The sequence below is a fragment of the Stegodyphus dumicola genome, chromosome 6 (assembly GCF_044657685.1).
Source record: "Stegodyphus dumicola isolate Sdum_Otavi_A_Nest chromosome 6, ASM4465768v1".
Taxonomy (NCBI): Eukaryota; Metazoa; Arthropoda; class Arachnida; order Araneae; family Eresidae; genus Stegodyphus; species Stegodyphus dumicola.
The window spans coordinates 80,724,595-80,751,563 of NC_140773.1; the positions used below are offsets into that span (position 1 = coordinate 80,724,595).

A 26,969-nucleotide genomic window follows, 5' to 3' on the forward strand; every position below is an offset into this window, starting at 1 on the left:
CTGAATTTTTATTGTGCACTATGTTTTGTTAATATATATATTAATGCAGTAAGAACATAATCTGTGATATGGAATTCGAGGATTGGAGGTAAAACATATAGGAAATCATCATAATGGTAACCCGGACTGTGTAAAATCGTATGAACAGTTCTCAAGCACTTTCGGTTTTGACTACAAGCCATCACTCAAGATCTCCAAACCAGAAGTAATGGATTACATCAGTTTTCATCCTCCGGATCACAGATGAGTAGTAATTATAGATCATTTTATAATTCTGTTTTCTACTTATCATTTAATTTCATTTTCTTTAGTTAAATTTTTGCTTGTATTTTGGCTTAAAAACCTTGCACAGTGTCTGATGTTCATGCCGTCCAAATTCCGGTTTATAACCGATCAGACCCATCTTTATGGTTTATTATGTGTGAAAGTACCTTTGCTCTTGCCACCCCCAAACCTATCACAGAATCCATTACTAAATATAATTATGTAGTTGCTCATCTTCCTCCAGATATTGCATCACTAGTGAGGGATTTACTTATGAAACCAGACCCTATTGATCCATATACAAAGCTTAAAACTGAGTTAATAAATCGTTCAGGAGAATCTTCTCAGCAAGAAATTCGCCAATTATTATCTGGAGAAGAATTAGGTTCTCGAAAACCTTCCGATTTGCTTAGAAATATGAAACGTCGAGCAGAATCTTTAAATGTTCCTGATAACTTAATGTTAGAATTATTCCTTCAACGTTTGCCTTCGACTGTTCAGTCTATTTTGGCAGCGGTTTCCAATTTAATTGTAGATAAAGCTGCAGAAATTGCCGACAGAATTTTAGAAGTAAATCCAACCACAGGGACTTGTGCCGTTTCTCGCACAGTCGATCAGTCTTTTGAGGATAAATTATTTAAACAAACAGAAAAATTAAACAAACGTATTGATCGCATTTCTCTTTCTCGTGGTCGCTCGCCAAATCGCGGAGATCGCAATAAGGAAAGAAGCAATTCGAAAAGGAGAGAATTTTCTGTTTGCTGGTATCATAGACGTTTTGGGAAAAAGTGTAGAAAAGACAAATGTACAAAACCTTGTTCATGGCAGGGAAACGAAACCAGCAAAGAATAGAGGCGACTTATTCTTTGCCTCAAGTTTCACGTCGCCTGTTCGTTCGTGACCGTAGAACAAACCTTTCATTCTTGGTCGATACCGGCTCTGACGTGTCCTTACTTCCAGCAAATAATTCTCAAAAACGGAATTTTCCCCAACAAACACTTTTCGCTGCTAATTCTTCCACTATTCATGTTTATGGTCAAAAAACGCTTTCTTTGGATTTCAAATTAAGACGACAGTTTACATGAACTGTTCTTATAGCAAATGTTAGTACACCCATTCTTGGAGCAGATTTTCTCCATTTCTTTGAATTGGTGCCTGATCTCAGAAACAAATGTCTCAAAGATTTAAAAACGCAGTTTAAAACCGCGTTAAAATGCAAGCATTTATTCAGTAAAAACTGTATTTAGTGATACACCATATCACAAAATTTTAAAAGAATTTCCTTCAATAACTAGATTACCAGATCCTAACCAACCTGTTAAACACAACACCGTTCATCATATCATAACTAAAGGTCCACCTGTGGTTGCAAAACCTCGTCGGTTAGTTCCAGATCGCTTAAAAATAGCAAAACAAGAATTTCAAACTATGATGCAATTGGGGCATTTGAGACCTTCGAGCAGCAATTATGCATACCCACTTCACATGGTTCCAAAAAAGGGAAGTCTAGAATGGAGACCTGTAGGAGATTATCGAGCATTGAACGCTCAAACAATAAAAGACAAATACTCTATTCCATGCTTAGCCGATTTTACTGCTGCATTGCACGGTACTAAAATTTTTAGTCATGTCGATCTGATTAAGGCATACCATCAAATACCAATTAACCCAGCCGACATCCACAAAACCGCCATATGCACACTATTCGGTTTATTCGAAAGTACCCGTATGCAATTCGGCTTATACAATGCATCCGCGACCGACTTTTCAACGTTTTATAGATGAAGTCACGCGGGATTTAGAAGGTGTTTACGCTTTTGTCGATGACTTGCTCATAGCCTCTAAAGATTCTGAGGAACATTGCAGGCATTTGAAAGCTTTATTTTCCAAATTTCAGGAATATGGACTTTGCATAAATGTTTCAAAATGCACCTTTGGTCAAACGTCTATTGATTTCTTAGGTTTTTCACCTTAGTGAAAACGGAATTGAACCTCTTCCTGACAAAGTCAAATGTATTTTAGATTTTCCTCAACCTACCACTCTCACTCATCTTCGCCGTTTTTAGGCATGTTTAACTTTTACAGATGTTTCATACCTAAAGCAGCACATATTCTTTCTCCTTTAATAAAATTGTTAGAAGCCTATATTAATAAAAAGAAATCTCGTTCTCGTGTTCAGGATTCATCCCCACAATTAAATTGGAACGAGAATGCTGAATAAGCCTTTATTGCTGCCAAAAATGCCATTGCTCAGGTTACCCTTTTGAGACACCCTATTCCCGGAGCCCAGCTAAGCATCTGGGTAGATGCCTCAGACGTCGCAATAGGCGGCACACTTATGCAGTTGTCTCAACAAACATGGGAACCTATAGCATTTTTCTCTATGAAACTAAATAAAAGTCAACAGAAATGGTCCGCGTACGATAGGGAATTATTTTCTATTTATTCTGCAATTAAGAAATTCCGACACATGTTAGAGGGCAGAAATTTTATAATTTATATGGATCAAAAACCGTTAATATACGCTTTTAAACAGAACCCTCATAAATGTTCACCTCGACAATTGCGCCATTTAGATTTTATTTCTCAGTACTCTACTGATATTAGGCATGTGCAAGGTTCAAAAAACGTCGTTGCTGACGCTCTTTCGAGAATCGAAATTGATTCCATAACAAAATCTCCATTTTTGGATTTTAAAAAATTTTCGGAAGCTCAACGCCATGATCCGGAGGTACAAGGACCTTCTCAAAAACAATACATCATCTTTGAAACTAGAATTTAAACCGTGCCAGTGTTCTGATGGTAATATTCTTTGTGACATATCAACGGACATTCCTCGTCCATTTGTTCCGAATTCCTTTCGCAGACTCATCTTTAATCATCTGCATAATCTGTCACATCCAGGAATTGCAGCTACTACGAAGCTTGTTTGTTCTCGTTATGTGTGGCCCGATATGAAACGTCATATCAAAAATTGGGTGAAATCCTGTGAATCTTGCCAAAAATCGAAAATTACTAGGCATACTAAAGCTTCACTGGGCACATTCTCTCTTCCTGATGCACGTTTTTCAGAAATCCATATGGATATCGTTGGACCGTTACCTCCATCAGAAGGCAACGTGTACCTTTTGACTCTAATATATAGATTTTCCAGATGGCCTGAAGCCATTCCCATCCCGGATGTGAAAACGGAAAACATTTGCAGAGCCATTTTCAACTGTTAGATATCTCGTTTTGGCTGCCCATCGATCATAACAACAGACCAAGGTTCTCAAATGAGATCCGCACTTTTTGCAGAATTTACGCGCATTTTGGGTACGAACAGAATCACAACAACAGCCTATCATCCAATGTCTAACAGCATCGTTGAACGATTTCATCGACATTTAAAATCTTCTCTCAAGGCTCACGAGACCAATAACTGGACTGAAACACTACCAGTTGTTATGCTTGGTATTCGGACAGCCGTAAAGGAGGATCTACAGTCATCTTGTGCTGAACTGGTGTACGGCACAACTCTCAAGATGCCTAGTGATATGATAACGTCATCTAAGATATCTCCGTATGACACTCAATTTATAACGAATCTTCGGCATAGAATGCAACAATCAAATCCAATAGCAACATCTGCACATTGCCAAGAAAAGTGTTACGTAAGTGCTACCTTAAAGTCGTGTACGCATGTATACTTACGTGTCGATCGAGTAAAGCCACCTCTGTGCCAACCATATACAGGTCCGCATAAAGTCCTTTCTAGAACGAACAAAACTTTCACAATTGATATTAACGGTCTGAAATCTACTGTGTCTATAGACCGTGTAAAACCAGCCTATTTGCTTTCAGACTCTAATTTGCCTGAACTGAAAACAAATAAAGACTTAAAGACAGTTCAGCAGAATAAATCTGCAAACGAACTCTCTAAGACACAAACTGTCACCAGATCGGGAAGACATGTTCACTTCCCTAAGAAACTTGCTTCTTACATAACAATTTAAAACATTTTTTTAAAATTCATGTCGTAACATATTTTTTGTTATTTCATGTTTATTATATGTGTCATTACCTTGTTATATACTGAACTGCATTTTGATCTTTTCTAATTTTATAGTCTAATTTTGTAATCATGAAAAAAAAAAAAAAAAATACCCGACAGTACGGATCCTATGAGATAATTTCATAACCTATGTCGTTCCTTTGAATAGCCATTAAAGGAACTGGGGGGAAACTCTGTGGTGATGGCGATAAGAAGCGCGCCTTGCGCCCTCCTATAAGTGTGGCAACCCTAGAGAAGTTTCTTACGAGTAGCGAGCAAAGCGAAACAGGCCGGCTGTCGGGGAGTGTGCGCAAAGTTCCGAAATAAAGCTAAATTTTTATTGTGCACTATGTCTTGTTAATATATATATTAATGCAGTAAGAACATAATCTGTGATATGGAATTCGAGGATCGGAGGTAAAACATATAGGAAATCACCATAGTACAAAGTGATGATGAGTATTGTGCATATGGAATACGTATCGGTATGATGCACAAAGCTAACAGTGCAAAAGAGGTATTTTGTTACAGGCCACAGATTCAGACCACGTGCTGTTAGAATATCCAGAATTACTTTGATCTTTGTTGATGGATGGTTTGGTTTTGGATGATGTAGACTTGGTACGTAGTTCTATTATCTGTATTAACTAGAAATCTGAGATATAAACTAGATATCAGTGGACGGCTCGTCTTGTAATGTTCGAGAGGTACCGTATTACCGCAAACGTTTTGGTCCACATCACTTTAATCCTCAATTATGAAAATAGACTAAGAGTGTGCCATGATCTGTTATATAGCATGTCAGCTGTGCTTAAAATGTACATCTTTTATTTTTGAATTTGAAAAAGAAAACATAGGCGCGGAAGACTTGCGGCGAGTGGTCCCATTCTTATTGCCATTTTGCTTTAGCCAAGGTGTCGAGAATCCTTTTGAGATAGCAGTATTATAACGTGAAATCTTGTGAGTTGCCCTTTGCTAGTGCATCTTCTAGCTCATTTTCTCGATTTTAGGTATGTGCTTTATTAAGTGTAGATGAAAATTAAAGTGACGGAGAAGTCAAAGATCTGTTTGAAAGGTACTGACGATATGAGAACTATGCACTGGATTTAGAATGGAATATATGGACGTTGCAGATAATGACGCTACAGCGTCCATTGCTTACAGGATGGCTTAGACACATTATTAGCCAGCGCGCTTCTATTTGGAAGATGTTATTGGTGGGTGGAATTTGTTCTTTGTTGACATTCTTGCTCTTTGTCATACTGAACAAATGTGCAGAAAACTCCATTATCTTTATCTAATCCCTCAGTGTAACATTAATTCTTCATGTTGGGTGTAGTGGATTGATGTTGCAAATGCATGCGGCTACTGGAAACTCCTCTGACGGTTGGGTTAATGAGCAGTTTGTTGTTTCATAACATGCAGGTGAAACTGTGAAATTGCGATTGTTTTCGTAACTGGAAAGTGGACTGTAGTGCAGCTGTTAATCCTATCTGGGCATTCAGTGGAACTGTAGGACCAAATTTATTTGCCTTTTCATCATTTTGTAATTATTGGTAATCGAGTAAAGAAGAACATGCTCATTAACCGGCCCTTCCCGTTTTTTTATGTCATTAACTTTTGAGTATGTCGCTTGCAACATGCTCAATGAAATTCATTGATATCACACTGTAAGATTCTAACCTGTGTACTTTTAAGTTACAGTTAAAGTTGAAGAATCTTAAGAACTTATAAGCGAATAATCACTTGAGTTCGTCAGACAGAGAACAAAACGCACGAAGGGTGAAATAACCCTTTATTATTCCAATAAAGTTTAACAGAACTCCTTCTTGGAGTTTTACAATAAAGCCTCCAGTCGGGCTTGAACTTAGAAAACTAAGAACTAAAACTTAACTAAAAAATATAGCCGAAGCTATCAAGATTCTTACAGAGTTGGTTTCTTAACGCTAAATAACGACAAAGCTACCAAGGGCCTAAAGTACGGCGGAGCGTAATAACAGCTTAAGAGAGAGCAGCCTAAAAAGGCGGACGCGCGCTAGTCCAGAATCACTGGTTCTCACTAACGAAGTGAGTAGAAATTCACAGTTAAATATTTCTATTCATTTGCATTCAAATGCAATTCGAAAAATACGTTCTGGAAGGAAGTTGCAAGCTTGAAATTAAGAAAAGATAGGACAGTAACGTTAACTCAAAATTTAATTTTTTTTAGGTAAATTAAGATAATCCTTACAACACAATAACCAATCTCTCATACGTGAGAATTATAGCAATGGTGATCCTTCCCTTCTAATTGTAGTCACATAACTATAAACCTAGTGATTAAGAATTAATGATTCATATTACAAGCAAATAATTTGTAGAATTATTTTCACACTGATTTTTTTTCTTAGTTTCATTAAAATAAAAGATTGGAGAAATTAAAAAAAAAAATGCTTGAAAATCTGTTTTTTACACCCTCAAAGTAGTCGTTTTTTGCGTGTATCAATCAACCTTATATATTTTCAGCACGAGTAGAATGACCGGAGATAGTTTTTAACCAAATTGTTGTTAGTACAGTAAGACCCCGCTTAACGCGGGGGATACGTTCCATCAAAGTAGAGCGTAATGCGAAACAGCGCTAAACGAGGCTATCTTTACATGTAAATATTGGGGTTAGGGGAAGATGGCTAGGAAATTGGTTAGGTATTAAATTTAAAAAGTATGTTTTTTTAATAAAAATAAAATCAAACATTTATTTCTTAAAGCCCAAATTAATACCACATTATTATTTCTTGCAAAAATAAAAACAAAATATAAATAACAAAACGAATATTCTTAAAAAAACAAATAAAATTCTCAGTCATATTTGTTTAGCCTTCCGCGTTTTCAGTGTTCTGCCTTTTTGTGACAAAAGCATCTAATGTTGTTTGCCTTTTTCTTTTGCGTTGTTCTCTTAAAAGTTCTTTATAAACGGATAGAGCATCTCTAACACCACGCCTTACTTTCGAGCTCCTGTCAAAATTCGGATCATTTTCAATGAATTGATCCATTATTTCAGTTATGGTAGACAAACTCCTTTTTACAAACGCCATCGAAAGTTCTTTTTGCTCTTCTTCTGAATCACTGTTGTCAACATTTTTGTTTTCTTCTTGTTCAGTTAATTCCTTGAGCTCATCATTAGAAAGACTAGCCGCTGCTTCTTGAATTATTTCTTCGACATCTTCCACATTTACCCCTTCAAAATATGTCTGTACAATACCGCACCAAACAAGAAATACAAGTACACTCTTTCGGATATGTATTTGAAACCTATCGCTGCATAATATTTCGGGGAATCCCCGTATGCTGCGAGCGATTTCGTGGAATCCCCGGGTTGAAATAAAAGAGCTCTAAACCGAAACAGCGTCAAGCGGAGTCTTACTGTACTCTCTGCGTTGTAGTCTGAATATCAGTTTCGTAATCGAAATAAAAATATTTTTCTTCAGTATTTCAGTCCCATACAGCTTCTTTGTGTCACATAGCATTAAGGAAAATGAGAGACCATTAAATATTTTGTTTCTGCAAAAACTATTACAGCACTGTACACTGATGCGTTCTGATAATAATGTTCTAGGATATTTGCCACAAATTTCCACTCCCAGCAGGATTAAAACATCACTATAAAACTGGAGTTGAATTATGTAAATTCCCTTAATTTAGAACAAAATGTCTTTACTGCATTCGTAGTTCTAACGTAACTTGATTTTGTTCGTAATGGAAACATGCGACCGTTATTTTGAGATGTGCTCCTTTGTATTAGAGTTGTAGATGATAATCAAGTTTATTGTAACTTTTTAACACTCGAAATGTAGATGGCATATCAGTCTTAATGCAAAAGATGTAAACACATTTTTATCAGAAGTCAACCAAGAATCATTTCAGTAATAGTGAAATCACTCCGAAGAGTGAATAAACGAAGAAGATACAAGGCAAATTTAATTCAGACATGTTTTTAAAATTTGATCACATATGTCCATTTTCGTTTCCTTTGATCCTCTAATCTATTAGATTAAACAGTATAGGAACTCTCAAGATAAACTGAATCGAACGTGGGAGACTTAACTTACTTTGGGTTCAGTATATCTTGGGTAACCCAATGCAAATGGTATTTATAAAAGTATGTTTGAAGTTATTAACTTGAATTTCCATTTCTCAAATGGTCATGACATAGTTCAAGTCCCTTTTAGTCGTGAGCCTATTACAGCGAATCATCTTCACAGAAAAAAATGCAACTGAATAGCAAGAACTAAAATTTTAACAGTATCACAACTTGTGAATGAACTAAATCTAAAGCACAAAATCTGATGGTGCATTTAACTCAAAATTTAGCTGCAGTAAACAAAATATAATTGTCACTAAATAGAGAAAAACATTCCAATTATTTTCAGGAGAAATTTCATGCTAGTTTAGATATTTTGGCTATTTTCCATTTTTATTTCAGTACTTTTCTTATTTATCAACCATGATAATAATAAGCAATCGAAAGAAAAAGAAGTTCTGCATAAAATTTAATTTTCTTCTCTTAAAATTTAGAAGAAAAATTACGCAAAAATCTTCAAAGTTTCCTACATATAGATATGTTATCTGTCTTTCGATAAAGAAACAACTTTCCTTAATTTCATCTTTGCCTCAGTTTTTCCCTTCTTCAGAAACTTTTCGCTCACTGCACAAGCTTTAGAATGCAGCAGAGGAAAGACATGCATAAAAAGCAGACTAAAGAAAAAGAAAAATTCTCATTTTACCTCTAAGGCGCCCTGAGATATGTTAACTAGTTTAGAATGTGGAATTTATTCCTCAATCTAAGAAAGAAAATAAAAATCGCCGCCCTTAATTCATTTCATGCAGAAGATTCAAGATTTTACGAAAGAAAAGAGAAAAAAAATATAATAAATGTTCCTTATTTATGTTTTTATTCCGATTCTCATCAAGAAAGAAGGAACTAAGTCTAGATGCAAGGATGATAATTTTCTGATTTGTTTCCTTTTTTCACATTAATGGGAATTGTAAAATGGACTCGTAACGAGAATTCTTTTTTTCTTTTGAAGTTAAAAAATTTGGCGGAAATCGTGATGAATTTATTATTTCTAATAGCTCAATAATTCAAACTAATTTATCTCGAAGTATTAAAATAATATAACACTTTTTGTATCGAGCAGTGCTGAACATAATTCATCGTTTAAATATTCATGGTTATATTCCTAAAGCACAAAGAAAGCTGAGAGAAACTCTTTGATGAAAGTACTTATTTTGACGATAATGTTAATGTTTCCATCCATAAAGCTTATCGTTGCAGGAAAAATTCGAAAAGAAATGTAAATTGGAATACTTAAAACGCGGTGAAAAGAAGAGGTAATACATGTAATTGCAAAACGGTGTAAGGATTTCTACATTGGAAAATATAGCAATCTTTCGTGAAGATTATTCATTTACGTAATAAAACAAATAATTAATTTGGCAGTTTATTTAAGTTTCTGAATCGCAATTTATTAAATTATCTATAAATATATAATAGGTATTAAAATCTGAAAAAAAAAAAAAAAAAAAAAAAAAAAACTGAAAATTTTCTGGTTATTATAACTATTAACTCTTAACTATTAAGAAACTTAAAATCTTTTTCCATTAACATAGGAAATGTTATATTGCATGTTAAACACTGAAACTGAAAATATGCAAATAATGCAAAAGAGTAAACATGAAACCATAACAGTAAACCTCTAATATGGAATCATAGTTAAAGATGTAAACCAACATATGTGAAAAAAATCTGATGTGAACCTCACATAACTTAATTGTACGGCGTATTAAATTATACACATTATTTATTGCATTTCATTTAATTTTATTGCCTCGAATTTCATTAGAGATATACTTCTCATACAATTAATTTACTTTTCACTCCGCGGAAAGATAAAAATACATAAAACCTCAAAGCATGTGCATTAATCGTTTTATTTTTTTAAGCTTAAGTTGTTTTGCTTATTTCAGATTTGATTTGTAATTGAAGTTCTATTTTTTTTTTTTTTTTTTTTTTTTTTGTTTAAAGTTGGTTGTAAGTTTAAATTGTAACTTTTGTAAACTTTAATTTTTGGTTAGGTTGCTTTAAAAGTTCTGAGTTGGAGTTGTTTAATTTTAATTTGAGTTTAGGGACTTAAGATTTTTGGTTTTTTTATCTAGTTTTGACCCTTAAGGTTATGTTAACTTTTAACTTTAATTTTATTTTAAAGCCTTGCTGTTGCAATTTTGGTGTGATAATTTTTTTTTCTTAAGCTTAAGTAATTTAATTTGTATCCCTCTTTCTTTTAACGTTAAACGAATACATACTTACTGACTGGCGGAAAAAAAGAAATTATTGATTTTATTTGTATTTCATTTTGGATAAATCGAGGGTGGACTTAAATTGTGGCTGAGAAAACAATTATTACAGTGCTGACATTTTTATTATGAATTATAATGTTGTGTAACTAGTAGCTTCATTTTTTTATTTCCCATTTTGGTTTAACTTGGTTCAGAGATTTTCACCCCTTGCCTTCGGCTTGGGTTTCTTCCAGCGGAAATTCTTATCAGCAGTTGTACTGCACCCCAAAATTCCTTCTACCAAGCGTTCCACCATGTGTGTGGGGCGAAGTGCTGGATAGTCATACCATATGTTTTTCTCGAAAAGAGGACCCTGTTTTGCTGGACCAGGCAAGCAGAGAGATGTTCTACAGCGTGCTTATGGTGGTAGAAAATATTCGTTGAGATAGAAGATCTGCATTATCAACTGGGAACCTGGAGCGAGGCTAGTTTCCCCCTCTGTTTCCGTCTGCAGTTTTGATGACACATTGGTGTGGCCTTGGAAGTTGAACGATGGAATGGCGAGAATCGGCTCCTTTGGTAGTCGGGAAACCCCTTCCCGTGAAGATCCAGAGTTTGGGTTGCTTTTTTTCGGCTACCTGCTAGTCAACATCTACGCCAAGTTTTCAAAAACCGCGCCAGCTACAGTGCCTGCGCAGTGTTTTTCATGGAGACGGAGTGACGGAGAGACGGAGAAAAGAAATTTCACGAGAACATAAAAGATGTCAACTTTGCCGAGCAGCTTGGAGGTGAGCCGCATCGTAGACGTAGCAACGTAAAATAACCAGCACCGAAGAGAGGCTGCAACATCTACAATACCTGTTAAAATTTACGCTGTCATGATGGCCTGTGGAAGGAAGACCTGTGTCCTGCTGGTTGGAAGCAGTAATAGGAGGGAAGCCTGGCCTCCGAAACAATAGCCTTACTTAAACGTTATCAGCTTAATAACTTTATTTTTTTTACTTCCAGATCTTTTCCATGGATCAATCTGTTCGCCTGTGTCAAGTAATCTAACAAAAAAATTGTATGATGGATCCCAAGTCCGGAACTGTGAAATATATATATTTATATATGTTAAAGGAGGGTATGTCATCCTTTTCTGTTGTTTTCCTCAGTTCATTTAATTGATTCAGCCACCACGTTTTAATTGTAAAGTAAATAGTGAGTGTCATGACTCTCTTCTATTTTGTAAGCGTAATATTTTCCTACCATAAATAAACGTTAGTTTGATTCTATTATCCTGTTTGTAATTATTGTAATTAACTTTTACACTGGACCTTAAACTTAGAATGGGTTACTGAAAATTACTCAACGCCTTTAGAATTGTTTACATATTTTGTTCTTATGTTACACTATGATAACTGCTCACATACTTAGTATGTTATTGATACAATATTGATTGATATGTTCTGTTATGTGACTTGTACACACAGTTACCTACCTCATAATCCAGTATGAACTTTTACTCTAGTTGTTTCACAGAAATGATGATCATTTGTAATTATTAAGTATGAATATCTATATTGTTTTTACATAAAAGTTATGGTGCCGTGACCAGGATTCGAACCTGGGTTATTGCGGCCACAATGCAATGCACTAACCACTATACGATCACGACCCCATAATTTTGTTATTAAGCACTGTAATAATTGTTTCCTCAGCCACAATTTAAGTCCACAGTCAATTTATCCAAAATAAAATACAAGGGCCCACCAGCGGCCGATCGGTAAAGTCGCTGAACACTGGTAGTTCGGTTCGAGGTTCGAATCCCGCGAACGGGCTGGCTGCATGGGTGTTTTCGTGGTTTTCCCCATGTGTGACGTGTATACGAGCCAGTTTCCCTTAGAAAGTCCTCCACGAAGGCATCCCTCCCCTTAGGCAGATAGCCCTAGTGTGCTTTGCCATAATTAAATACACAATACACCAAAATGAAATAGAAATAAAATCAATATTTTCTTTTTTTCCGCCAGTCAGAAAGTATGTATTCGTTTAACGTTAAAAGAAAGAGGGATATAAATTAAATTACTTAAGGTTAAGAAAAAAAATTAACACACCAAAAGTGGAACAGCAAGGCTTTAAAATAAAATTAAAGTTAAACAACCTTAAGGGTCAAAACACTAGATACAAAAACCAAAAATCTTAAGTCCCTAAACTCAAATTAAAATTAAACAACTCCAACTCAGAACTTTTAAAGCAACCTAACCAAAAATTAAAGTTTACAAAAGTTACAATTTAAACTTACAACCAACTTTAAACAGAAAATAAAACAAAAAAAAAAAAAAAAAAAAAAAAAAATAGAACTTCAATTACAAACCAAAACTGAAATAAGCAAAACAACTTTAGCTTAAAGAAAAAATAAAACGATTAATACATAACAAATCCTCCCCCGTTCCGAATTCGAAAGAATCAATAGTCTCTGACTTTACAAACACTCATATTGCAAGATACAAGCTAAGTAATGGTGACAGTGACATAATTTAAGAATTATATAGAAACCTAAACCTAAACCAACAAACCTAAACTGGGCAGAAATTACAAAACATTAACAAACACATAAGTGAAAACACAATTAACTAACCTACCAATTCTAATGAGAATCAGAATCACCCAACACTCCCAGTAAAACAAACCACTCAAAGTAAGCACTCAAAGTATTAATCAAACAAACGGCGAATCAAAGCCGAGCAAAAACAAACACACACAAGAATTCAACTAGTATACTTTAGTACACAACTAACCTCACCGAACCAAAACGGTGAACCCGACGAAACTACAAAGATCAATGAATCCAATACCAAGAACGAAATATAGTCGTCTTCCAAAATAAAATCAATAAACTACAAAGTAAAACCCAAAGTTGCTCATAAGTTGTTCAACTAACCTACCCAAATAGATACAAAAGTAAGCAAAAGTGATATAACCCAAAACTCAGCAACACGTAAAATAAGAAACGACAACCAACAAGTCAATACTAAGCCTAAAAGCCCTAAGTTCCCACTTAGAAAGGGAAAAAAAAATTATAACTTCAATTACGAATCAAAACTGAAATAAGCAAAACAACTTAAGCTTAAAAAAAATAAAACGATTAATACATAACTATCCTGCATATTAATACATAACTATTTTCTGTTTTTTGGAATATATTTCTGTATAGGCGATATAATGTTACATTTTTGCACTTTCTTCCTCCGTAATATGTAGAGCAGCAGTTTATAATCATTTCAAGTAATATGTAAAGACATCTATTGTGCAGGTTAGATGTTGTATCATTTCATTACTATACCAGTTTTTGAATTAGATTTGTACGTTTGAGACTAAGAACACTTAAGCTCGAACACTGTAAAATTACCATCCTAAGACTCCGCTTTGAGAGAGTTGAAAGTAATGGGCATTCTGGCATTCTCTTTAAATACTTCGTAACAGAAAAAAATAGCGTGGTGTAAATATGGATATTAGAAACGGTACCACAATATTCACTAATGGTGTATACAATTTCTTCCGCAGAGGTAATTACTCGTTCACCTTTTTACAAAATAGGAAAAACATTGATTATTATAAAATTTTCATACATTGTGGACTCATTTGCTCGGTATTGATGATGCTATTGGTGACACATACGACATCCAAGACTCCCTCTGACTCTGCACATGGTAATTTCCGTTGCTTTGTTCTTTCAAAGCTATGAAAATAGACATCTGGCATTTGGAGCTGTTTTATGTCTAACATTTTTATTTGCCTTTTTTGATTGACTGGTAGCTTAACAAATTATTGTTTAGTGCAAGAGGGTATGTGTTTTAGGAAACGACAGTGTTTCCTTAATGTTAGAGAACTCTGTAAGAGAAACTGACTGAGATTTATGTTTTTGCTCACAGAGTAAATTAAATTGCAGAAATTCTCTCAAGTCAGCAATTCAAAACATAGGGAATAGAATCAAGAATGAGCTATCAGATACTCCACCATTAATCGAAGGGTTTTCTTATTTGGATCTACATATATTTACTTACATACACTATGGGGTAGAAAATTAAATTGTTAAATTCTGCACTGGCCAATAAAACTGACAGAAATGTGAATTCATGTAAATTAAGAAACATTTACTGGAAACTTGAAGAAATTTTTTCTCGTTGTATCTATGTTAGATCGAAAAATTAAAATTAGCCTAATTTGTAAAAATTTGATTCACTGAATTATCCTAAATTTTGGCTCGAAAATGCTATATTATAAGTGATAAAAGTAGTTATAAATGCATTTGGATGTAGTTTTACAAGGATTAGTAGTTACATGGATTATATAAGACAAATTCGGCATAAAGGATTCTTTAAGTTACGTTTTTAATTTTGTATATTTGTCATAACCTCCCAGACGGAAAAGTGGTTAGTGACTCTGACTGCTGTACCGAAGGACCCGGGCTCGAATACCGGAGAATGCATGAATGTAATTTGTGTGTAGCTTCATAGGATACAATGGTAGTCAACTATTAGGTGCCTCAATAATAAAGTGACCAACGCTTTCGACCTTAGAAGTGGCTATCGCCTATAAACTGTTAGAAACCGCCATTCGAAAAAAGTATTTATCTCATGAACCCATAAAAATATTTTGTAATTTAAAAGTATTCTTTCTTGATTTATCGTTTGATATCCGTATTCTTCAATGCTGAGTAATATAAAAAAAAAGAAGGTTGTTACCGCATCTCTGCTTAAAATGTCAGACAATTGCTATTGAAGATGACGTATGAAACTGGAATTTGTCTCAAGCTTCATTCCACAATGTTAGTCTTTGACCGAAATGCGTAGGAAGAATTTTCTTTTACGTTTTAAAGTTTTCGTGTTAGATTAAGGTTTGCGTGCAAAGTTTTCCACACGTACAAAGCAAACTGTATTTTAGTAAACAATAATTTTTGTCAATAATCGATAACACGAGTTTCATATTAAAAAAAATAATTTTTTTAAGTTAAAATAAAACTGAAGTTTCGTATTTTTGGACTTGTGCAAATTAATCTAGTATTTCTTTAAGCCATTTTCAATACATTTCGGATAAATACCTGGAGTTTTTAGTTTTCTAAATCTCTCATTCCATGCAGAGTTATAAGGTTAAAAACTATGTTAGAGACTATTTTAAAATCCCCCAAAAAGGCGCTAAAAATCAACAGAAATGCTACAGAACAGTATGTCTACGGTGACGCTAAAATTCTGCTCAGAACTGAATTTGGGGCAATACAATCACCATAATGGATCGACAGTATAAACTAATAATTTAATCTAGTGCTTCTGAAACGATGCTCTGGCGGTTTTCGTTACAAATCCGCTAGCCAGTTCTTCATTCTTGGAAACAAGTGAAAATCACTAGGTGCAAGATCGGGAGTATAGGGCGGATGAGGGAAAACCTCCCATTTGAATGAATTAAGGAGTTCTTGAGTGCGGTTTGCCGTGTGAGGTCGACCATTGTCGTTCAAAAACAAAACTTTGGACGTCAACTTTCCTCGGCGCTTGTTTTGAACTGCTCTCCTACGGTTGCGCAAAGTTTGACAGTATCGCTCAGAGTTTATTGTGGCACTACGTTCGAGAAAATCAATCAGAAGTACACCTTGCCTATCCCAAAACACAGTCGCCATAATCTTCTTTGGTGACAAGTTTTGGAAACATTTTCTTGGTCTTTTGGGGGGAACTTGTGTGCCCCCACTGCATGAACTGTAATTTTGTCTCGCAATTCACGTGTCTCACTTACGTCTCGTCACTAGTTACGATTCGATCCAATAATGAATCACCATGTCTGTTGTAGGCCTCCAGAAATGTCAAAGCTGCCCCCATTCGCTGACATTTATGGTGGTCTGTAAGCAATTTCGGCACCCATCTGGCACAAAATTTGCAGCAGCCTAGCTTTTGTGTGACAATTTCAAACAACAAAGTCCGTGAAACTTGTGGAAAACTAATCGAAAGCTCCGTTATTGTGAAACGGCGGTTTTCACGAATCTTTTCATCAACTTTAGCGACCAGTTCGTCAGTCACAATTCTAGGACGTCCACTGTTCTCTTCATCGTGCACGTTAGTTCGGCCATTTTTAAACTGAATGCACCATTTCATTGAACTTTCATTCATTACGTTGTTTACGTACACTTCACACACTTGCCGATAAATTTCCATAGGTTTTAGGTTTTTTTGATAACAAAGACTGTATCACAGATCGCACCTCACAACTGGCGGGATTTTCAATTGCAGCTTACATTTTATTGAATATCGAAAAAAAAACGGGCAGCGTGGAAATGTTCCCGTTGGGATGGCTGGACGCCGACGGAGATGCCGAGTACACAGATACCAAAATATACGTGATCGGCGAGCGCCTAGCGACATCAGACGGAAAATTTCCTTACTTTCTGAATAGCCCTCGTTTATTAAAAAGTTTTACAAGGTTTGATATCATTGATTTCTAGTCTGCTAAAATGCAACTACTTCCTTTGTGTCTTCGTTTCTTCACTTTTTGTAAGTGACGTTGTAGAGACATTAGGTTTATTTTGAAGCAGGAAACTTGAAAACTGAGCAATGTCCGAGGATATTCGAGATGTCCGAGGACTCGAACCACGGACATACGAAGGTCCGAGGTACATACGAAGGTATTCAAGTTCCGAGGACTCGAACCTCGAATACGCGCCGAGCGTGCTGACCACTGCACCACGAAGACATGCTAAGAAGGCGGGAGAAGTACCTTATATACTTACCCTTTTATGGGTAACTGGGGATTCGGGGACCGAATCGCCATATCCTGGTGGTAGAGAATCATCATCCACCACCTTTTTAAGTTCGGGCGCCACTGTAGAGACATTAGGTTTATTTTGAAGCAGATAACTTGAAATATGAGCAATGCCCTCACCGGCACTCGAACCTCGGATCTCACGAATACGCGCCGAGCGTGCAGACCACTACACCACTAAGGCACGCTAAGAAGGAGGGAGAAATACCTTATAACGTCAGCGTCGCGAAGAGCCTGTCTATTGACTTTCTCTAAAATGTCTTTCAGTACAAGTAAAATAGGCGAGAAAATTCTTCCATCGCATGTTTCGAAAATGAAGTACATTTGATTAGGTTTGCTTCAGCATCTGCCGTACAGAAACTTGAAAATATTTTAATACCCAGAAAGAAATTCAATTTTTATATAGAACTCTCAATAAAAGAATTAATGACTGCTCTTAGTCTTCAAAATGTTCAAACCACATATTACAGACGCACGTTCAACAATATGTTTCTCATACCGTAAAGCATGTAAAGTGCACGTACATGCACTTTGAAACGTGTTAAAACTGTTAACGTAGCATATCGTAAGGAAAGATTACAGCTACGATGTTTTAAGGCAGTTCAGAATTACAATTGTGTTTTAAGGCAGTTCAGAATTACAAGTACATATTTTGCGTCAGTATTCGGAGATCATCAAGATTCAAGGGAGAGGTATTTTCAGTTGTATGGAGGGTTGAACAGTCTAATGAAAATAAAATTAATTGCGTAAGTTAAATATTTCAACTAATATACTCGTACTTTCGTGAGTTCTTATCGACTGCTTGCACAAATTCTTATAAGCAAATTATCAGTAAAATTATTGATTTCTTTTCTGCCCTCATTCGGAATTGACGTTTTCTTCTTTTTCTTAAAAGTAATTGTTGCAACTGATATAGAAATCAGAAAATGTGAAGGCTTACTCCTTGTGTCTGATCCTGGAGTCTTGGGTACTTTGACAGGAGACAGCATACCATTTTTCTTCTTCGGGGATGTAGATTTTTGAGGTTTCTGCGGTGATGGTGGAGTCTGGAGGAAAATAGAAACAGGATATTAACATTAATATTTATTAGATTATTAATACTTAGCATTTAAAAACTATAGTATTAAGCAGAAAACTGTATGACGTCCAATCCGTTATAGTAAGTCAATTTATGATAAGGGAAGGCTTTCTATTAAGTAACGAACAATATTATTAGTTAGTGTTCTGCTGACTAGCTGCTCGAATTCAGTTCACAACTGCATGAGCTGTGATTACAGAGTGCCTGAAAATGCAAATTGCCCGAAACTTCTAGATGCGTGATTGAAATTAACAATTCTTAACTTTATTAACGAAATATTCCACATATTTTCCAAATTATATTAAAACTATTTGTAGATACACAGGAAATTTTATCACGCATCCTAATGAATCTCAACTAACATATCTGGCACCATGCATGTAACTATAATAGCACATTAAGTGTATTCTTTATATGTTTTGCGTCTTTTTTCCCGTTCTGCATCCCATAATGACTTTAAGTTGTCTCTTTTGACAAAAATCAGATAAATTATGGCATTCACTGGAAGGGAAGAAGAGCCAGGTGGCTAGGAGATGTAGTCTTCGACCTTAAAACTGCTCATTCAAAAAACCACGAGCTGATATTCCCAGCAAGCCCGTGCTCCGTTTGCAGTGAATGGAAGAATTTAGAACATCTTATCAGGAAAGCAGTTCAGTAGCTAGAATGTTCTGCCAATTTATTGCATGCTCCAAAAATTTAAGGTCTGGTCGAATTACATCAAAATTCTTTTGCTTGTTGAAGTTCTCTTTTACCTTTAAACTCCGGAGATTTTAGATGCATTTTTAGGCACGAAAATTTAAAGATTACGTTATGCATTAGTTTACATGCCGATAAAATACTATACTTTTATCACAGCTAGCTTGCTCCAATCTCCTTTTTATTCAAGAAGTATGAAGTTTATTTTTCGTTTTTAAATTTAGTACATAAGAATTTATAGAGAGGATACCTTTCTGAAAAATGTATTTTTGAGTAAGTTGCATGAAAAAGAATTCAATTTTTTCCAGCCATATATCACAGAGAAAGGATGTGACGCGAAATCTTGAACTTAATCTTCTTAAGTGGCTTCTTGTATACGAAAATCGTCTAGGCTTGCAATTTTGAGCTGCGTCTGACAAATGGAAGTAGCGCGAAGGTACCTTAATTTTAATTATAGAAGAAAGCGTAGACATAAAATTATTTCAATAACTGGAGTAGTAATTTGGTATTTTATCTTTTAAAATTATACTAATAGTTTCGTGAGAGGTTTCAAGGTAAGGTTTTGCAATATTTTAACTTCAATATATATTTTTCATAAATATTGACATAAAGACATTCTATTCATAAGAGAAACTGAACTTCAATACAGTTTTCGGAATTTTCATATTGAACAGATTTTTCAAAATTTCTAACAATAGGCATGATTTCCGTTGAGAAAAAATGAATATAATTAAGCGGCAAGAATAACTGGATTCTACTAATTCATAAAAATAGTGTAAAACTAGTTTAAATAACCATACAGGCTTTGAAAAAGCTAGCATAAATCTGAGTATTTTTAAATACGACAAATAAATATTATGCTTTTATGAAAATCAGCAGTAAATCTTCGCACCACTTTCATTTTAATGGAATCTTCTTCTTGCAATAATAAAATAAATGCTAAATATTGAAAAATTTAATTTTCTGATAACGAATTGAATATATTTTACAGCCATCGCATAGAACCAAATCCGAGAAATCTGCTGATACCTACAAAACATTATTGAGTAGGATTGGATTGGATTATTTAATTACGGCAAAGCACACGAGGGCTATCTGCCTAAAGGGAGGGATGCCTTCGTGGAGGACTTTCTAAGGGAAACTGGCTCGTATACACGTTACACATGGGGAAAACCACGAAAACGCTCATGCAGCCAGCCCGTTCGCGGGATTCGAACTTCGGACCGAACTACCAGTATTCAGTACTTTCTCTGACTCATTTAGGTATAACATTATATCATTTTTAGTTCCTAAGTCATTTACCAGAAATGAAAGGCATTCAAAATAAGTAAAATCCTTAATTAACGAAGAAACAATAATCAGTCGTATTAACAATTTAAATTAATAGTTAACCAACAGAATAATCCAGAAAATTAGATAGTAAATATTTGATTATATAAGAAATATAATTTTAGTTATCAGGGTAAATTTAGATGTCATATTCGCATTAAATACACATATGTCACAGAAATTAATTTCGTTCACTATAAGCGGTCCTTTCCAATCATTTTCTAATTTTAATATCAGAGTAAAAGGATAAAATATAAATAATTATAAAAAAAAAAATCTGAAATGTGTCAAATTTTAAATTACGTCCAAAGGGGCGTTTTTTAACATTTTGTGTGTTACCTTTCTTTATTAAATATCATGTTCCTCGCACTTAAACCATAAGATCCAGTGCAACAGCAATATCGCAAAATAGTTTTAAAACGAGCATATCTTTAGAATTTCCGATACAGAGACTCACGCGCTGGAGATAAAAATGTTTTTTCTGCACAACGTTGCCATTGCTCGCTTTGAAATCCTTGAGTTTGTTAATCAAAAATTCGTCAAAGTTTTAAAAAATAGGAAATCGATCATAAAACAAATTTCAAATTTGGTCTTCCACATGCTCATTTTCGTTGGAGGATTACGTTATTCAAAATTCGATGACTCTATGTACCGTTATTTTATGACAATGTGAGAAATATACATACATTTACGCAGATTTTCATTATTTAATTTCTTCAAATATAATGCAGGACTCTAACATTTTATGGCAACAGTTTGAAAAGTGAACCGACATTTATCCGTCCGAAGCAAAATGCCAAAACGAAACTAATAGTCCTTCGGGATTCAAATCCCTTTGGACTAATAACTGAGTAAAAGAGGATTTTTTTTTCACTGAAGTTGTTAAAACGAACTCATTTCAGTACTTTAAATACTCACACTGTAAATAAAAAAATCATACTGTGTATAAGAAATCAAAATGCATTCTAGCACAAGAAACAAGCAGTTTACTAAAATATTGAAACATCATATTTTAAAGTCCTTCTTTGTTTTACAGACCTAACGTTTCACCTATAAATGCACCCTCAAATTTCAAAAATTAATTATTATGCATGAAAGCCTCCAGAATGACGTCTTTAAGAATATTTTTCTGAATCGTGGTTTAATTGATTCGAAATCATAGTTTAGCAATTGTAAATCAAGAAACTGAAATTCTTTACGATGAAATTTTAATTTAAACTTATACTAGAACAAATATATGCATTTCGAATTAAAATAATTGTTATTTTATTTCAAATTTTGTTTCAGGTATGCACTTTCCTTTTCAAATTCATACCATTGTTAATGAACGTAGATAAATGTGAAAGATAAAATGCATGAAGAAAAAGAAAATCAGGAACAGTTTCAAAATTACGTATGAAGTGTACACTGATTGAAGTGTTTGTGATGTAGACGAACTTCGAAATAATATTAGTGATGTACTTCAGAAAATAACACACCAGCTGTTGGAATCCAGGAAATAACTATAATTCTATAAGATACTGATAATCTCTTCATGGAGTCCAATAAATAAATAACACTATTTTGAGATAAGTAGATACTTTTCTTAACTTCAATTGCTTGTTAAAAAAAGACTGATTTATTTAGACACCCTGTATTTGTCAACTTTAACATTTATAAGTTCTGTGAAATATACCAATGGATAGACATGCTCAAAATTTTTCTCCAATATAATTCGAATTGTTGTACATTTCTGTAAATATGTGAGTCCATTTGATTTCCTTCTTGGTTTTATGTACTGTTATAATGATATATTTTTATTTATTTATTGTATTCAATGCAATAAATTTAGAGCGCACTTTTTGTGCTAATGAATTTTTGGCTTTATATTTCATTTGAAGGTGCTTATTAACTGTACAGAACTGTACTTGTTAATTTGAATTTATCGACATATAAATTGTACAAATAACTCAGATAAAGACACAAACACTCCTGATAGACCTTAGCCATAATGTTTTCACTAAGTTGGTGACATATGGCCACTTTTTGGAAGTTTTCGGAAAACGCATTTTCAAACGTTAGGAGAGATTTTCGACGAAGCTTATAGAAGGCTTAGAAAACAAGTATAAGTGGCCGTGTTTCAGACATAGGACTCAGTATAATTCTAGGTGCAATTGAAAGTGCTATCTGAGCTTATTCTGTAAATGTTATCGGTAAATGCGATATTTCTCGTGCGTTAAAAAACAATCTGCTTTGGCTCTGCATTCTCCTTAGGTTATTTATACAGTTATTGTTTATAGAGTTTTTATGTTTACATAGTTTGTTATTTATTTATATAGTTATTTTATATTTTTTACTGCGAGTTTTGCAATTAATTGTCAATTTTTCCTGCTCATCTGAAGTAATTATTTGAATAACCCGCAACTCGTAACAACATGTCCGTTTCCATATATGCAGGTCACATTAATTACTTTTATTCCTGTACTTAGCACTGATTCATGGTACGTAGAAAAATTGTCTCTTAATATGACGTAATAATTTAATAATATAATTAAACACATTAATTTAAAAAAGCAGAGATGCAACAGACCTATTTCGTAGCAACCGAACGCCATCTAGTGACGACGAGAATAACTTACAGTCAGTCGACCTGCAGCTGCTATGAGTGATATATTCTTCATCATTATGTCTCCGTAATTCTAACTAATATTAATAATTAGATATTATTTGATCCTTCTTGGTGTATCTTCAGTTTTGGTGTATATTGTCTTTGTGTTTAGTTAATAAATACTTTTAGAGCTAGCCGGCGTCTGTGTTTATAGAAGAGCGATCACATATTTACAATACAAATTGATGATTTCCTTAACGTGTATTCAAACGTTATATTCTAGGATGTATGACTAATTGACAGGTTGATTAATTGATTTCGACAAAGCTACGAGCTTCAATCTGTAGATAGAAAGAGATGTCTCAACAGAAGAAATTTTAGCGAAAATTACCTCGTATTTATATTATACGTAGACAACCCATCTAAGATATTTTAAAGAGATTTCTCTGAAACGAAACCGAAAGTATTGCGATATAATATAATAGCTCATAATGTTAGAAGCTTTCTCTTCACCCAAAAGTTAATTATACTCAAAGGAAATTGGTTTAAATTATTTTTATTATGATTCTATTTCTCATCTTAGCACTAATCTATTCGGAATCCAGGCTAATTTGCTTCCAATTATTTCAATTAAACATTATTTTGGAAAATTAATGAGTCATGGAAGTAATTCTTTGAAAGGTTATTTTCAGGACATTTATTCAGCTCGAACAGCCGTAAAATAATAATTGATAATACAGATAATCCTCATAACTCAGCTTTCACGTGAAAAACAAATTAAATTAATGACGTTAATTACACAAATGAATGATTAATGAAAAGCAATATTCATGAAGTTTACTAAAATGTTTGCTTATCTTAGAAACGTGACGCGCATAAATCTAAGAAATTGGTACTCATAACAAACACAAATTAATTATATAGTGTAAGGATACGTCAGAGAATACTTAAGGACGTGAACGAGCTCCCACGACTTCTAGCAGTTTAAAGTTTTAAATTTTAAGTTTAAATTTTTATTTCTTTGTTTTCTAATTACCTATTACTTATCCATGTAATTAAAGCCGAAAGTTGTGTTTTGCAAAATGAATCATATTACGTCACTTTGACAGTGATAGTTAACATAAAATCATGTACAAAGTTTCGAAGAATTTATGCTTTAAAAGTTATTTCATTTAAGAAAATTTAAACGTTTTTCACGAAAGGAAAAGCATTAGAGTTTTAAAAGAACAAAGTAATTTATTAGATAACAAGGTGTTTCCTTTAAGCTTCTTATTTGAGCCATAAACTGAGTTTTGTTGAAATGACTATGAAGTCTCTTGAAATCAAACATTTTCAAGCATGGTTATTTTATACATAAATACATAGTATTTATTGATTTTTATATCGCTCAGTTTATTACTCATTAACTTTCCAAATTAAATTTGAAAATATACTATCTTAAGTTTTATTGAATGGGAACACGCTCGCAAGATAAAAGTATTTTTTCCCGCGCGCAGCAACACATTCCTTTCATACAGCCGAATTTGTTAATTAAAATTGGAGGATAAAAACTTTACATTTTTTTCGAATAAAAACAGTCTCGCACACTGGAGATAAAAATGTTTTATTTCGCACAGTGTAGTCACTGCTCACTTTCAAATCGTTCAGTTTGCTAATGAAAAGTTTATTAAAGATTTACAAAATAGGAAATAAATGATAAAACAAATTCGCAATTTAAAATTCGGATTTCCAGGTACACATGTTTAGGTAGAGGACTACGTTATTCAAAGTTTGATGGCTGTATATACATACATGCAGATTCGTCATTATTTAAATTTCTTTAAAAATAATACAAGAAGGATAATATTTGGTAAGAACAATTTGAAAAGCGATATTCCGTTTATAGTCAGTGAGTGAATCGACACAAAATCCCATTTGGAGAATAATAGTCCCTTTTGGTTTAATAAAATTTAAATAATAAAATAGTACATTCTAATGCAAATTACACAAACTCCAGTTTGATGCAATTTTGCTTCCTAAAAATAACCTTACATTTTTTCTTTTAAAACAAATAATTCAAACCTATGCAAAATAATGCTGTTTTCAGGAACGAAGTACCATCTAGTGATATGCAGCAAGATCAATGGCTGCACGAAGCTCTATCAAAATAACTGTCAACGGTTAGCCTGCATCCTCTAAAGTTAAGATTTAATAAGAAGTATTAGCTAATCGTAATTTTCTGGAAGAAGTTGTGGTACTTTAATTTCTTCACCTAACGTTATGGACGGGACGCGATTCTACACCTTTACAGTCTTTACTATTTCAAAAGCTTGCTTAGTTTTTCAATGAATCGTTTTAGCTTCAAGATCATGTTTTGCTCTGCTTTTCCAGTAGATGAAAATTCTATGACATTTCTTGCGTCATTATAACAAAACTGTGAAATATATATGCAAAGGGTAAAATATTTCATTAATCCAGAATCCTTTTTTAAAATATTTAAGAATATTAATGATAATAAATATAATTCATAATTATTTTCGCTTTTAGCCATTACTAATTATGATGCAATGCACTTGTAAATAAATATTGGTTTATATATTTAACCTAAATCTTATAAATGAAATGAAATATAAAACTTGAACTTCTGTTAATTATGTTTAGCTTTAGTTTTTATTTTCACGGCCCACCAGCGGCCGAGCGGTAAAGACGCTGAACACTGGTAGTTCGGTCTGAGGTTCGAATCCCGCGAACGGGCTGGCTGCATGGGCGTTTTCGTGGTTTTCCCCATGTGTAACGTGTATACGAGCCAGTTTCCCTTAGAAAGTCCTCCACGAAAGGCATCCCTCCCTTTAGGCAGATAGCCCTCGTGTGCTTTGCCATAATTAAATACATCAACATCATTTTATTTTCACTTCGGTCTTTTATTTTGCCACAAGAAATAATATTCCTTATATTTTTTCATTTAAATGCTCTGGTTTCTATAAAAGAACATTAAAGAAAAATCATGACAAAAATCGAGAATTGCACGAGATGGAATAAAATTAAGGGAAAAGTACTCTACTACGAGTTTTAAATTGTGAAAATACGTTTTAGAAATGTTTGGAATATAAAAAATCATTGATATTGAAAGTTGCTTTAAAATGAGATATGAGAATGCAATAAATATATTACAAGGTATTGTCTCCCTCCTTTCCACGTGCCTTCGTAGTGTAACGGCAGCACACTGGGCACTTATTCGAGAGGTCCGGATTCGAGTCCCGGCAAGAGCATTGCCAATTTTTCACGTCTCCTGCTTCAAACCTAATGACTCTTCAATATCAGTACTACAGTTTGCAGAATGATCAAACCTTGCAGTAGTTTAAAAGCAATAGCAATGTTTCGATGTCTACAGTGATATTCAGGCTCAGTTCATTAGGATATTGAACAATGATGGAGGAAAAAATTGGAGAATGGCTACGAACAGCTTATTGGATAGAAGTATATCGTTTTCGAAGCAACTGATAAAATATTGAATAAATAATTTTAATTCAATCTATGAAACAAGGAACAATAACACATTTGTGGATAATCTAACACTGTATTAATTTTAGGAAAGATGGATGGTTAATTACTTTCAAAGCTTATCATGCGTTTAGCCATTAAATGGAAAGAAATGTTTTGCCATTAAATACGTATTTCTGAGGTCAGACGAAAAATACCCGAGCGACTTCAGGAAATATTTATTTCATGATACATTTTATTTCTCTGGAAGGAAATTTATTATTTTAAGAAAGTTAATTAAAGAACTGTAATTTTAATTGAGAAAGTTTTGTTAAAAAAGGGAAACCAAATATTACCACGGCAAAAAAAGCACTGCGAATAATTTAATTAAATACTTACTTTTAGATGCGACATTAAAATTGGTTCAA

General features: G+C 33.9%; 1 protein-coding gene across 5 annotated transcripts in view; it reads right to left on the reverse strand.

Moving 5' to 3' along the window:
- Positions 1-26,969, reverse strand: part of LOC118181845 (uncharacterized) — a 430,621-nt gene that overhangs the window by 40,257 nt on the left and 363,395 nt on the right. For all 5 annotated transcript variants that reach the window (XM_085818578.1, XM_085818580.1, XM_085818579.1 and 2 more), the window contains one exon: positions 18,333-18,438. In XM_085818578.1, the coding sequence (XP_085674704.1) occupies positions 18,333-18,438 (106 nt within the window). The remainder of the gene's footprint in view (positions 1-18,332; positions 18,439-26,969) is intronic.